This window comes from Penicillium macrosclerotiorum (genome assembly GCF_028827735.1).
Source record: "Penicillium macrosclerotiorum strain IBT 26536 chromosome Unknown utg000006l_segment0_segment0, whole genome shotgun sequence".
Lineage (NCBI taxonomy): Eukaryota > Fungi > Ascomycota > Eurotiomycetes > Eurotiales > Aspergillaceae > Penicillium > Penicillium macrosclerotiorum.
In genome coordinates, this window is record NW_026643085.1 from 1,327,442 (window position 1) to 1,341,956 (window position 14,515).

Consider the following 14,515-nt stretch of genomic DNA (forward strand, 5'->3'; position numbering starts at 1 on the left):
TCGAGGATAGAAAGAGATAATAAACTATCTATTTAGAGACAGCTTCTTATAAGCTGCAAATAATAAAATCAAGATACTAGAAGATAAAGGAACGTACGAGATCGTACGACGTCCGAGTAATACTAGGAAGTAGATTCTTCTATTAAAATAGGTATTTATATATAAATATAATAGCGATAGATATCTTAAGAAGCTAAAGGCTCGGATCTATATCCGTGGAGACCTTTAAACTATAACTACTAAGGAGAAGTACTTAGCTACACTAGCTATTCGAACTGCTAGGGTAGTACTCTCTCTTATTATAGTATTTAACCTTAATACTCGGTAATTTAACGCTATTAACATATTCTTAAATAGTCTACTCGATAAGGAAGTCTATACTAAGTTACCGGAAGGCTTCGGCCGCGTAGGACTTAGTTAGAAGCTTAAGAAAGCACTCTACGGGCTACGTAAATCTCCTCGACTATAGCAGAAGGAAGTAAGTCGTAGAATAAGATAATATAGATTTAAAATCGTATAGGATAACCTTTATATACTCGTCGACGACGGTATTATTATTATCTTCTATATTAACGATATAATTATCGTGAACTACCTTTTATAGCGAGAATAGGCAAAGAGAGTGTACTAGGCACTCTACCGTTAATAGGAGCTCCGTGATATAGGAGAAGCTTCATAGTTCCTTAGGATTAGGATTATTCGAGATAGATTATAGAAAGTACTCTAGCTCTGTCAAGATTCCTATATCTCCGCTATAGCTACCTAATATTATCTTACCGATAGTAGGAAGCCTGCTATACTACTACCTATACAAACGCTTACTAAATATATAGGAATAGCTAATTATTACAGAGTCAAAGAATACTAAGAGAAGGTAGGAAGCGCCTAATACGCGATAATAATATCTAGACTAGATACCGCTAAAGCGACGGCTATACTCGCTTAATTCCTTAAGAACCCCGGACTAGAATACCTCGCCGCCGTAAACCAAGTTATTATATACCTCTATTATACTCGCTCTCTCGCTATCGTATACCGGCTACGCAATAACGCTAACTCGGAAGCTATACGCTTCGCTAGCGATACATTATTCGCCGATATATAGGATCGCAAGAGCTCGCAGGGGTATATCGGGACAATATTTAGAGGACCGGTTAACTAGAAGGCTAGCAAGTAAAAGACGGTAACAACTAGCACTACCGAAGCAGAACTGCTTGCTATATTAGAAGCCGCTCGTTTAATTACGATATAGAAGCGCCTATACAAAGCAATTAGATTCGATCCTTAATATCTACTTACTATCACTTATAATAACTAGTAGACGCTCGGACTATTAACGAAGGAGACGCCTCTCCTAAAGACTAAGCTCCGATATATTAATATTTATTAGCACTAGTTAAGGTAGGAGGTTCAGGCACAACGTGTTGCCGTTAGATAGGTCGAGTCGAAAGACATAATTGCTGATAGCCTTACTAAGAGCCTTCCCCGGCAGCGATATAAAGCATTCGTTAACTAGCTTAGGATGGAAGACATTGAAACGCTGTTGAAGATTTCCTAAATAGGAAATAGAGGTTGATTCGTGGAGACGCCGGAAATCGAAGATTTAGAAGATTGTAAAATCGCCTATCCCTAGGGGGTGTGTCGAGAAGGAAGACTGCATAATACGGGCGAGACCCACATATCTCCATGCGCGTTAGGATATTACAGGGATACTCGATTTGCTACGTGTTTTGTATAGTATCCCGGGTATACTCGGAACCCAGCGCCGTAACACGCTAGACAGCAAGGTAGGGGATATTCAACATTCCCCCGCCCATACACTTAGATAGTTCAGTCAACCAATACATCACTATATTGAGCATCTCGTTCCATTGGATCCTAGCTTTCCTAGCCGATACCGTATCCTACTACATTGACATTTAACTATGCCGCTATTAGAAGCAGTTTGGGGGCCAAAAGCTGAGGTTGGGGCACATGCAGCACAAATCATCAAATCACAGTAGCTAGCGAGAATCATATGAGGGCGCATCTTTGATTTGAAAACGGGGCTCATTTCGACGACTTCAACGAGCCAGCCCCGAGTCCACAGCGCTATACCATTGGGGCATGCCGTGGTCTGTCAGCTCTAGTCGAGAATTTCAAAGGAGAGGCTAGTCCTAGCTGAGCGCTTCGGGGGTCCACCTACTACCTAAAAACACACTGCTATTGGCCCGCTCGGTTTCTGACATCATAGGCGGCGGACAAAAGACACGCGATTCCCCTTTCGGGTAGTATAATGGCTCTTGTATGGATGGCCGCGTTTGTAGTTGCAATTTTATCGGCTGTAGTGTTTCAAATCCCCAGTCCTATCTTTGGATCACACACGAGGCTGCTATATCTCGCGAGGACAGGAATTGGCGACCATGTGCTGCCTTATATCTACCTGCCCGCCTCGCATCCAGGGAGTAATCATCCAGGAAAAAAATTTCAACCATTATCACTCGTTTATTCATACATTCTTTGACTTTACTCTTCATTCATTTTTGTGAAACATCCACAACCTAAAGCGTGCGCTGTCCCTATAGGGTTCTTTACTTGCCAGCAATATTCGCTAACAATTCCTCCCTATTACAGTTAAAAGTCATTCTGTCATTCTCTACATATCAACACAAAATGGCTCCCATTACAACTCTCCTCAAGCGTGACTCTGGAAGTACAAACTTCTCCCTCTATGTCTTGGCCATCATGGTCGGCTGTGTGGCCCTGGTTTTGATCGGATGTGGAATATGGACAATGTACCACGGGAACGATGAGAACAGTTTCCGAGACGTTGGCTACGAGCAACGAAAATACATGCGTGAGGTGCGACAGCGGAATTTGAATGTGTTAGCAGTCACAGCAAAGAGGCCAGATATGATCATCCCGATAGAAGAGTTAAATGTTTGAAATAACTCGCTGGGAGAACGGGTGTTCATTGGACGCAAATATGGGACATGGAGTTTTGGGCTTTCGTTGCAATTTTTTTTTCTTTTCCAAATGGGGAGCATATATTATCATGGGGTCTTTGGGCAAGGTTGAAAACACCACGGCATCAACGCAAACAGGAGATGGGGTACACGACTGAGTTTCCAGGATTAAAGTTACATACATGAAAGATCGAATAACGGTGCATATAGCCTGGCCGGAAAAATACCAAATATTATTGATAATTTAAATCTATGTCACATACTCCACTATCGCAGATGGAGGTATTCTGCTTTCTTCCTATCCATCAGTATCAAAATTTGTGTTTTGAGAGAAGGGCTGAGCACGCATGACAACTTGCTGTATTTGACTTTTTTTTCGCAGTATAATAAATACTTAAACCCTTGTTAATATCTATTTAGAATTATGAAAGGTAGAAATAAGCATGAAAGCTTTCAGGATCCTCTGTTATAGACTTGAGGCGGCAGCTGGATAGCCCCGCAGGGTTCGGTTCTGCTCAGTCAGCAAGCCATTTGACTCCCATCTATTTTGCCCTTATCGAACGTGAAGATTTGCCACTAGACACTCCCCTCGCGATGAACCATGCAGTCTGTGATCCCTGCTACACTTGTCGCAATCGGCGCATTCAATGTGATCAATCTGGAGTACCCTGCAGTAAGTGCCAGAAGGCTGGCCTGGAATGTCTCGATAAGAGGCCTATTCGATGGGTCAAGGGTGTGGCTATTCGCGGGAAGATGCAAGGCCGATCTTTTGGAAACGCGAACACCTCTTTTCCGCAGCTGAAAAACCAATTGACCTGTGCTGTCAAATCAAAGCAGTCATTAATGAACAGTTCTTTCACATGTGGAAGAAGTTTTAATTCTAGTGGTAAGCTAAGCTGGAGGGTTGTCTTTTAGAGGGTTGCTTTTAGCAATCATAATACTGTGACGTAGCATGCCTTGTTATCATTATTCAACTGTTAGCTGACCTTTTGGCTTACAACAGACTCTTTTCCACCTGATATGCCATCATCGCCCTTGATCATGCAGGATCCCGCATTCGCAGGATTGGATCAATGTTCCAAATATTATGTCGATTATTGTGAGAAATTCCCCAAACATCCTTTATCTTTCTTTACCGAGCTGACAGTCTGTGAAAGATAATGAACGCATTTGCAAGCTTTTTATTGTCTATGATACCAAGATGAACCCCTTTAGAAACCTTATTCCTCTAGGCCTGAAAGATCCCACTCTCATGAAAGCCCTTCTTGCTCTTGCCGCGCGTCACCATGCCAATACTGGCCAATCTTTCTCCAATATTGAAACACCTACGTCTCCGCAACTTCTGGGTGCAAATCGAGCTGCCCTTTCTTTCAAGCATCAGGCTATGGAGGCATTGACTCATTCTTTGCGAGATTCAAATTTATCAAAGCAGGACACTACTGTGGCCAGCATTTTTCTTTTGATATTTCTGGATCTTCTCGAGTCCGGCAGTGATGGATGGAATTTCCATTTAGAAGGTGCTAAAAATTTGATTGCATCGACATATCCACTTCCAGGAGCTCAAGCAAGTATCAACAACGTGCCGGGACAAACTGTGCAGGAGATTCGCGCATTCATTACCAAGCAAATTAAGCTGTGGGTTCATTATTCTAGGGATGGGTTACAAGGGTTTTCGGGCTAATATGAACTTTCCCAGAATTGAGACACTTGGTGCGACCTTCCTACGGCCAAAATTATTATCTCAATTCGCCACATTCGACCAGCAAGAGTTGCAGCTTCAAGAGACCATTGAGGCCTCCTTCCTTGGGTGCCCCGATTACATATTGACCGCCATACAATGTCTTTCGATGCAACGAGACAGCATATCGGGATCCGTGCCTCTCGATGACGATGCTACTACTTCTCATCTGCAAGAGACGTCATCTTTGCTCGAATTGATCCAGAACTTCGATTGTTTTGCCTGGGCGTCGAATTTGGAACAGTCGAGAAATCCTTCGCCTCAAGAAGTCCTTAACCTCTGCACGCTTTCGCGTTCATATAAGCTCGGCGCTCTCGTTTATGGCAAACGGATTCATGATTCTTTAACTGGCGGGGTCACTGTCCTCGACGATGTGATCTCAGAACTCCTGGGCCTAATTGATTCTTTGAAGAATGATCATGTTCTGTTCAAGTGCGTGCTGTGGCCTATATTTGTTGCTGGCTTGGAATGTCATTGGCAGGTCCAAAGAGACTTTCTGGTCGGATGTATGGAACAATTTTGGGATATCACTAGTTGTTTAAACGCAGTCAATGCCGCCAGGATATTACAAGATTACTGGAAACAATCAGATGCGTCAGGGCAGGCCCCGTCGCAGTGGATATTCGATATTGGTCGCTTAGGTCGGGACTGGCTCTGGATCTAATTGTGTTCGGGTTTATATGATACTTTTTAGTCTACAGTGTTTGGTTGACAATTGAAGCATTACTAGCGAGCAGTTGGATCTACCATACATAGTTAAATGACTCAACTCACTTCTCTTCCACCAGTGCCTTGAAGGCCTGCAGCAGATCGTCCTTCAGATCCTCCCAGTTTTCTAGACCAACGCTGACTCTAAGTAGCCTTCGATCGACCCTCGAATCAGACAGTGCCCGCCACTCGATCAGGGACTCAACTCCGCCGAGGCTGGTTGCGTGTTGGAAAAACCTCAACTTGCTTGGCAGTCTTTTTGCCAGCTCCTCGTTTTGCAATACAATGGAGAAGACCGGTCCAAAGCCATTGGGCATCTGCTTCTTCAGCCAAGGCTCATCCTGAAGGCTTGCATGATGTATTTTCTGCAGTACAGCTTGGATGAGAAACCCTTCCGAGCCAGGCTGAGGAGATGGACCAGTCAACCCCTGATGAAGCCACAAAATTAGCTTTTCGGAGTTCTCGCTGGCTCGCTGCACGCGAACTTCAAGCGTGCGCAGGCTTCGAATTCCAAGCCATCCTTCCAGGTTGCCGATAACGTTACCCAGGGCTACTCGATCCTCGAAAAGCTGTTTTGCCCAGTCCTCCCGCTGGACTGCAAGGACACCGCAAAGAAGATCGCTGTGGCCTCCAAAGTACTTTGATCCCGAGTGCATCACGATATCAGCTCCCCATAGAAATGGATCTTGTAGACCTGGTGGCGCAAATGTGCTGTCCACAATGAGATATGCCCCGCGGGAGTGTGCCTTCTGGGCATACTCTTCAATGTTGAAGGCCGTGCCAAGCGGATTGATTGGGGTCTCAAGCAAAATGACATCGCCTTCATTCAAACTCTCAGGAGAGCAGTCTAGATGGAGCTTCTCCAGTCCTGAAAGACGAGAAATCACTGAAATCACTTCGTGGCTGCCATGATACCCTTCTCCTACCGATATTCGGCGAGGATTTAAGAGGGTCAATGCAGCATGCAGGGCAGCTAGACCCGTGGCATAGCTCACAGCGTGTCCTTTGAGGAGAGATGATAAGATTGCTTCAAATCGGGTGGCATTTGGTGCGAACTCGCGGGAGTATACATAGTTCTTTCCGTCGAATGCCGCCTGCAGTAATCGATGGTTAGTACTACGATAATGAAGTCGAATTAGAGAACAGCATGGCTAAAGGTAACATACCACTGGATCCTCGGTAAGAGTTAATTCATCTGGATCATCTAAATACCTGAAGATTGTAGACAAGTGAATTGGTGGCGCAACATCAGTGACTTGATTCAAGCGATCATCTGCATGTAAAGCCTGAGTCGATAGGTGGCTCTCGGTTGTGGGTGCCATTCTGTTGGATAATTTCATTTGAATGAGATTCTGGTGATTTGAAAAATTTGAAAACGAAGTTTTTGTTTTAATGTTAATGGGTCAACCTTCTTCAGACCAGATTTCCGGAATCATAGTCTGCTACTTCCGAAGCATTCGCAGACCCACTCCCGTCAAGTTCCTAAACCGGCCATCGATCCAAGACGTTGATTGGACCAGAAATCTGACGATTGCGCCACTGACACTGCTCCACTCAGTATGAGCCTGTGATTAAATCTCACGTTAAAATCCTCTGAGAGTTTGAATGCTATGAATATCTGCGTACTTTATCGGCAAGGCAGGCAGAGCGGGTGCTGCGGATTCTGCGGGAGGCTGTTCTTCGGTGCGCACAGCCAATCGTTGGCTCCGTATTTCAGAAAACTCATGGAAGAAAAGAGTTCCAAGCCTTATCCCTCAAATACTCCGTAAATAGCGGGGCAAGAGAGGGAGCATCCATATATAAAATTAGAAAGACTCTCAGTCGGACTGACTCACTGCTACGACATCCTCTTTTCTCTGTCTGCTCATAGTACTTTTCGATCAGCCATGTATCTACGAGCAGTTCACGCCGAATCTTCCATTGCGGCGCTCTTTCAATTCATCAAGGAAAATCCCCTCGGTGTCATCACCACCGCTATTTCATCTCCGTCTTTTCCTTTCCTTCAGTCTAGCCATGTCCCCTGGGTGCTAGATATCATCTCAGATGATCCGGAAGCACCTGTCAAGGGCCGTCTACGAGGCCATATGGCCAAGCAGAACCCGCAATCCAAGGCTATGGTCGAAGCGGCCTCAAATTCTTCAACAAAGACGCTGGAGCACGATGTGATGATTCTATTTACGGGGGCCCATCACCACTACGTGACCCCAAAGTTTTACACTGAGACGAAGCCAGCCACTGGGAAAGTCGTGCCGACCTGGAATTACGCGGCAGCGCAAGTATACGGCAAAGCGACCATTTACTACGACTCGTCTTCCTCAGAGACTTCTGAGTATCTATCAAAGCAGATTGATGAACTCTCAGAGTTATGTGAAACCTCGATCATGGACCACACAGGCCAGCAAGGGAAGCCAGGGCCCTGGAGTGTATCGGATGCACCCGACAGGTATATCGATATAATGAAGAAGAATATCATCGGTATCGAGGTCTCCATCGAGAGTATTGGGGGCAAGTTTAAGATGAGCCAAGAGATGGGCCAGGGCGATCGGACGGGCATCATTGAAGGCTTTGCGGGAATAGAGTCCGACACGGGTAAACACTTGTCAGAACTGGTGAAGCAGCGTGGAGAGCTGAAGGATGCAAAAAAGAACTAATCCATGATGCTATTTCTTTGCACATTATATTATATTTGACACGATAGCGATGTTGGGTGGCTAAATTTCCATACAGACACAAACACATATATATATAGACAGTGAGATGAACTTCGGTCGAACCAATATGAAGAGGAACTTGCAAGTTTGATATATCCACTTTTAAATATTCAAGAGATTCAAGAGAGTTTTGACTTGGAAATCTCCCTGAACCGAATCTCCTTCATCGAGTGTGGCGGCCATATACAACGACAAGGTGTGCGTGTACCTGCCAACGCGGGGGAAAAAGACGGACTGTTTGGGTCCAGATGAATCACCCCAATCTTCCCCGCCTCCCTTCAACATTGCCTCCCTCACCCCTTCAATCATTGCACCAACACACCACACCCCAAGATGCCTCCTTCCGCACAAACTGTGAGTGACCTTTACCCTATCGTATCACTGCATATTACAGGAACGCCCGCATAACTGGGCCGGAACTCGTTGCCTGGAATCTACCCCGCACCGCTCTTCATAATCCCGAACTTCGTTGCCGTTGCGTCGATACTCGCTTTGACGTTGGTGGAATCCCCAGGCGCATTCCGGAAGCTAACAAAATGAACTCTCAGACTAGATTGATCTCCAATCTGCGCCTCCTTATCCCTCGCCTGCGCCTCCTTCAGAAAAAGGACACCGCGTCATCCGTTGTCCAACGTCGCGAGCTGTCCCAGCTTCTCAGCGAAGGTCGCGAAGCGTCCGCACGCATCCGAGTTGAAAATGTCATCGCGACCGATATTGCTGTGGAGGTGATGGAGATGGTTGAATTGTACTGCGAACTGCTGCTGGCCCGTGCAAACGTGTTGGACCAGCTTGCATTCGGAGAGACAGGGACGCGCGCCAGGTTGCGCGCCAAGGAACTCTACAAGAAGCAGACCCTCACCCAGGCAGGGATATCGGGGGCGTCGGTTGCGTCAGAGACATCTGGATCCAGATTTGGGTTTTCTTGGTTAGGAGGCGGGCAAAAGAAGGAGCCCATCACGGCAGCGTCTCTCGCGTCTGGTAGTTCTCCAGAAGGCGGCGATGGGCTCAGCGAAGAGGAGAATGTCTATATGGATACCGCTCTAGATGAGGCAGCTGTTGCCATATTTTATGCCTGGCACCGTTTCCCGCATGAATTACGTGAATTGACCATGCTTCGCACGATGCTCGGTGAGCGATACGGAAAGGAATTCATGACATTAGCCCAGGACAACAAAGTGGACTCTGCAAAAGTACCCGAGCGATTGTTGAAAGGACTGCGCGTGCGCCCACCAGGGCAGGAACTTGTTGAGAATTACCTGCACGAAATTGCGAAGGCATATGGGGTTGAATGGCCGGCTGGCGGGGACTTGAATGTACAAGAGGAGCTTGGAGAGGCTCCGCCCGAATTTGTCGACTATGATGGCGGTGGTGACCAAGGCTTCGACCTTCCATCAACTCCGCACAAGCAGCATCTCGATGCTGCATCGCGACCCAATCTCGCCGAAGTCCGACGCGCTTCCGAGACTAGCGAATTGACCAAAGCCACTCCTCCGCGCGGTCCCGCGGCCGGTCGTAGTCCGGTCAGCGTTGCTCCACCGGCTCCTCGATCCGATAATCTGCATCCTCGCGTGAAGGTGCCTGGGTCCGAAGAAGAGAGCAGTAGCCCAGACAAGGCAGGTGTGGGCTCCCAGAAGAGCAGTGGCAATGGGATTCCCGAGCTTGATGAGCTGACACGCCGATTCGCCGATTTGAAGCGAAAACCGTGATTCATGCAGTCTTCCGTTTACCTGCCACCGCTGCTGCCTTATCAATGTCCACTGTTTCTTTAATTACCTTTTTTTTCTTGTTTACAGCCTTGCATTTAGCGGACCCCTAAAGTGTTTTCTTGCCTCTTGTTAGTTAATGGCCCGTGAAGATATATTGTTTATTAATCTCAATATTGGAGTCCAAGGTGTTTCAAATATTATGCAACCTCAATCTCTGTCTCTCCTCGAGCCTCGGTATTCTTGGGGAAATGGTGGGATTTGGTCTTTGCACCGTCTCCTAGTTGGGCCGATTTTCAACCGCGCTTTTACTTTACAGTTTAACAAGGCGACTTCGTTATTACCATAGGCGATTTCTTGACGTGGAGGCCCGTGTTTGAGCGCAAACGGGATACTGACATGGGCGGAACTGCTTTGCCCCAATACCCGATACCGTGAGTTTAGCTGGATTTCGTGTGAGATCTGGGATCTTAGATCTAGCATTAGGGGCCTTAGGGGCGATCTAGCAGGATCAAAAATGTATCCCTGAACCACCCCGTCCCACCCCACCTCACTGCACTTTGGAAACCGAGCGAAACCAAGAGACCCAAACAATGCCGCCTTGCTGGGGCCTGTCAATCAATTCAGTCGTCGACCACATCCCCGCCCTCGGTGGGTGTCATGCGAGTGTCAACGATTCATGCGCGCGGACCGTTAGACTAAAAGCGGGACCATTCCAACCCGGGAAAGGAAAACGCAGTCCGCAAATCCGATGCATCACAGCGCCTCAGAACACGAGCCGAACCTCTCAATCATGCGAATCCCCTAATATGCCAGATTCTCCCCCAACTTTCCACCCGACAAACTCGCGCGACCCTTCGACTCAACTGCTGGCACCCTGCTAGCCCTTCCAACAACCTCTTCTCCGCGTCTCCGCGTCTCCATCCCTCGCACACATCTTCCGAGTGCTCCCACACCTAATGCCCGTCTACATGCTCCACGGGTTCCGGTGGCCCCGCGCAGGCTTCACAGGGATCCGGGTGTATGTTGTCCTCCACAACCTGGAGGATGCTGCGGCCGAGTATATCCAGCAGCCGCTGACGACGGAGCTGCTGGTGGAATCCTTCAAGCGCACACAGGCCGATCTCATCCCGCGGTTGCCGGAGCTGCACTTCATCGAATCCTACGATCCCACCGACGAGACAAGCAACACGGTCAGTCAGGATTATGCATACGTCGGCGCCAAGGTCGTGACCATCCCCGATGGTGGCACGGCGCCGGCTGGTGCGGGCCCCGGCCTGAATATCGAAGACGTTGTCGAGCAAGGATCTGGCTTGTCGGACGATGCGACAGAGGCCCTGGAGGCCTTACGCGATCGCCTGGCCCCGGGCGAGAAGATCGGCTGGTTTATGGTATACAATGGGGACCCGGACCGATGGTACCCTCCATCAGACGAGGATGAGGAAGAAGACTATTACGAGGAAGTGAGCTATGTGGATGAAAAATCATCGCAGAGCCATATGAGCACAGAGCCGAGCACGCCACAGAGCTATACGGTATGTTTATATCTTCCCGTCTCTCTCTCACTTCTTCTTCTTTTCTTCTGCCTTGATTACCTTTTGGAAGGTGTCCATCGGAGGGTTCTAGTAAAGCTAACAAATTCTATCTAGACGCGACTCACCCGGCTATTCAATAGAATGAGCTCTTCCTGAACCTTGTCCACCCCTTCTCAACCGTCCTTCTTCTCTCCCAAAATCTGTACCACAAGACCGACCAGCTTCCCTCCGACGATAATGATATCCCAGTCTTTTTTTTTCCTCCCGACTCCGAATTCAATGCTTGTACCCCTGAGACTAAGCTGCAATCGGGAGGTTTACGATTTCCACGCCTTATGCCTGTTAATACTGTCCGAGCCCTGTGCAACTGTGCAAATATATTTTTCTGAAACTATACATACTAGTTAAAAGTGTCTTTTTTAGGTTGGGGGCTTTTGCTCTATGGCTTTTGTTTGATACTCGATCTGGACTCCAAGCAAATTTGAACCTTTCCCTTCATTTCCGTTCTCCTGCACGTCTCCACCATGCACAAATTTCTCCGTAGCGCGTCCGCCCATGATCTTCTGATAGAGCCACATGGGCGGTGAAGAAAGGCAGTATTGGAGGGGAGCTTCACGATAACGGAAGCAACGGAGAATCTTTCTCGCTGCGTCCCATTCCACACTCCCCAGGGCCCTTACAGATGCTGGCCAGGTGAAGTCCTGGTCTTTGACACAATGGTTCTCTCCTTCATTCTGGTTCAGAATCGCCAGTCAGTGTTCCCGCACCCATGAGATCCCCGACCAAAGCTGATGGGTTGAGTATAGGGGCAAAACGCGCCTGGCGAAGTGGTACGCACCATACAGCGTGAGTTCGACCATTTTGCATCTCCCTTTGTTCTTGACAATAAGGTTAACGCTGGTTCTAGGATGAAGAAAAAGTCAAGCTGAAGGGCGAAGTTCGTTTCCCGCTACACCTCGGTTTATTCGCCGAGTCCCCGGAAATTATGCCCCCGGCTAACACCAACGCGCGCAGGTGCATCGCCTGGTCGCCCCCCGAGACCAAAAATATCAATCCAACTTTGTCGAGTTCCGACGCAGCACGAAGGTTGTGTACCGTCGGTACGCGGGCCTGTTCTTCTGCGTCTGCGTGGACGCCAACGACAACGAGCTTGCGTATCTGGAAGCCATCCATTTCTTCGTGGAGGTGCTGGACCAGTTCTTTGGGAACGTGTGCGAGCTGGATTTAGTATTCAACTTCTACAAGGTGCGTTGGAACAACTCTGGTCGACAAGGGCTTGGGGAGAGAGCCGGCGTGGGAGGCATATATCCGGTGACTTTTGTTGATGCTGATACGGATGGATTGTCTTTTAGGTCTACGCGATTCTGGATGAGGTCTTTCTCGCGGGCGAGATTGAAGAGACGAGCAAGCAAGTCGTCTTGACACGACTGGAGCATTTGGATAAGCTGGAGTAAGACAGAATACAAGTGAAAACGGGGATGGGCTCTCTCATCAAGCAATGAGACCGGAAGGAGCTGGAAAGGGGCACACTCCCAATTCTATGGGATAATTGGGATTGCATCAGCGCACACCGACATGGGCAAGGAGTTCTGGGCGTATCTTGTACACAAATTGAGTCTCCGCGGCTGCGCGGGAACCTATTGGACCTGCGTGTATCATTTGCCAACTTGTTCTGTTATTGATTCTATTCCTTTTTCATCTCCGCTTCTATCCTACTGCTGTTTTCCCACAAGGGGTATTCACGGGCCATCACTTTGGGGCAAATATCGAAATTATGAGCCAATGTAGCTGCGCCAAGCCCCAATCCCGTTCGTATTCTCTTCCGTCGTAGTCAGGGTCCTGGCAGTCAGGCAGTCAGGCAGGCAGGGTCTGAGGGGGGGTCGGGGACGTGTGGATGTATCCTGCGGCCTCCGGGCTGTACAACCTCAACTGCCGAAATCTTTGCCGTCGATGCCCATGGCGGGGACGATGCCCAAGGGACCTCGAATTGCCTTAAGCTCAGATAAGATCATAGATGTTTAATCCAACCTCGTTCCACCGGGAGCTCTGACTGTTTTCCTAAACGGTCCTTGGCTCGGGGCGTGAGGTGATCGTGCTCATCGATGGCGAACACTACGAAGGTCTTGGCATCCGCCATATATCAACGACTCTGCTCGCTGTTCGGGCGTGGGAAGACCCTGAAGACCCCTATTCTTCTGAATTCCCTGATTTATTTCTCCTTAAGCCCAACTCTCTTGATTTTTCTCCTAGAACAATAGAGTGCCCATACAGACTACTTGAGGACTCGATGACGCCCGATTGACGGCGAGATACGATGGCCAAAGGGGGTCACGGCGGATCACCGCCAACTTCGCGGTACACAACCATCAACCATCTCACTGGAATGGCACCAAGGTGTCCAGTCCAGCATGAGCGGCCACACCGCTGCCCTGGATTGACCCTGGATCCTCGAATCAAGCAGGTCAACCTGATCATCTCTCATCGTCCCCACCCACTACAGACTACGGCATCTCCTGAAGACCCTCAGCTGCTCAGCCCGGGACGATCAATCGCTTCTAACGACGGGGACGCTACTGACCGAACAGTACCAGTGAATGAAAGAATACCTGTCGGACATCCGGACCTAATTACGTGCAGACAGGCGAAGAACCTTCATCTCCCTCAAGTCAGAATGCAATCTCCGAGGATTTCTCGTGCCCGGTTGTTGCGGTGTATCATCCGCGGCGAATTAGGTCCAATAATCAAGCCTTTCCGTCGAATAGCCAAACCAATGGATGGCAGGGCCCCCCATCTCGCCCTTCTTCGAGGATGGATTATCGGACTATCGAACAAGAAACCCCTCCCGACCTGTTGCCCTGCTCGTTGATCATCGGTCGAGGACATATTGGATTTCTTGGCAAGTGGACACTAGTCCCGCCTGGGTCTCGACCACGAGCAAGACTCGTTCCGGCCATCCCATTCAATCAATCTGCGGAGCAAGCTAGGTGGAGAGCGGGACGCCACTCGTATGCTCAACGAGATTGGGTCAGGTACGGTCCTTTCGTACTTTCTCTTACGGAATCCCGCTTGCTCTGTTCGCGCTGCTACCCCGTATATGGACATTTGGGACTCGGGTCCAGAGTCTGGGGCAGGAATTGATCATGATCAGATAGATCGAACGGGCACCCGACGGGAT

At 48.5% G+C, this 14,515-nt stretch overlaps 6 protein-coding genes across 6 annotated transcripts; 5 read left to right on the forward strand and 1 right to left on the reverse strand.

Annotated features, from left to right (window-relative positions):
- Positions 1 to 2,652: 2,652 nt before the first annotated feature.
- On the forward strand, positions 2,653 to 2,925 carry N7462_005764 (uncharacterized protein; the record flags this gene model as incomplete). The annotated part of the gene is made up of 1 exon (XM_057077482.1): positions 2,653 to 2,925. One exon carries the CDS (start codon positions 2,653 to 2,655, stop codon positions 2,923 to 2,925), a length of 273 nt encoding a protein of 90 aa, XP_056933062.1.
- Positions 2,926 to 3,539: 614 nt separating this feature from the next.
- N7462_005765 (Zn(II)2Cys6 transcription factor) lies at positions 3,540 to 5,347 on the forward strand (the record flags this gene model as incomplete). The annotated part of the gene is made up of 3 exons (XM_057077483.1): positions 3,540 to 3,831; positions 4,103 to 4,580; positions 4,642 to 5,347. 3 exons carry the CDS (start codon positions 3,540 to 3,542, stop codon positions 5,345 to 5,347), a joined length of 1,476 nt encoding a protein of 491 aa, XP_056933063.1.
- Positions 5,348 to 5,453: 106 nt separating this feature from the next.
- On the reverse strand, positions 5,454 to 6,713 carry N7462_005766 (putative transsulfuration enzyme family protein; the record flags this gene model as incomplete). Its single annotated transcript, XM_057077484.1, has 2 exons — positions 5,454 to 6,485; positions 6,558 to 6,713. The coding sequence occupies 2 exons, from the start codon at positions 6,711 to 6,713 to the stop codon at positions 5,454 to 5,456; spliced, it is 1,188 nt and encodes a 395-aa protein (XP_056933064.1).
- Positions 6,714 to 7,277: 564 nt separating this feature from the next.
- N7462_005767 (FMN-binding negative transcriptional regulator) lies at positions 7,278 to 8,042 on the forward strand (the record flags this gene model as incomplete). The annotated part of the gene is made up of 1 exon (XM_057077485.1): positions 7,278 to 8,042. One exon carries the CDS (start codon positions 7,278 to 7,280, stop codon positions 8,040 to 8,042), a length of 765 nt encoding a protein of 254 aa, XP_056933065.1.
- A 596-nt stretch (positions 8,043 to 8,638) lies between these two features.
- On the forward strand, positions 8,639 to 9,808 carry N7462_005768 (IST1 family protein; the record flags this gene model as incomplete). The annotated part of the gene is made up of 1 exon (XM_057077486.1): positions 8,639 to 9,808. One exon carries the CDS (start codon positions 8,639 to 8,641, stop codon positions 9,806 to 9,808), a length of 1,170 nt encoding a protein of 389 aa, XP_056933066.1.
- Positions 9,809 to 10,764: 956 nt separating this feature from the next.
- Positions 10,765 to 12,794, forward strand: N7462_005769 (AP-2 complex subunit sigma; the record flags this gene model as incomplete). The annotated part of the gene is made up of 7 exons (XM_057077487.1): positions 10,765 to 11,340; positions 11,481 to 11,588; positions 12,012 to 12,091; positions 12,147 to 12,186; positions 12,248 to 12,277; positions 12,355 to 12,585; positions 12,693 to 12,794. 7 exons carry the CDS (start codon positions 10,765 to 10,767, stop codon positions 12,792 to 12,794), a joined length of 1,167 nt encoding a protein of 388 aa, XP_056933067.1.
- Between the last annotated feature and the right edge of the window lie 1,721 nt (positions 12,795 to 14,515).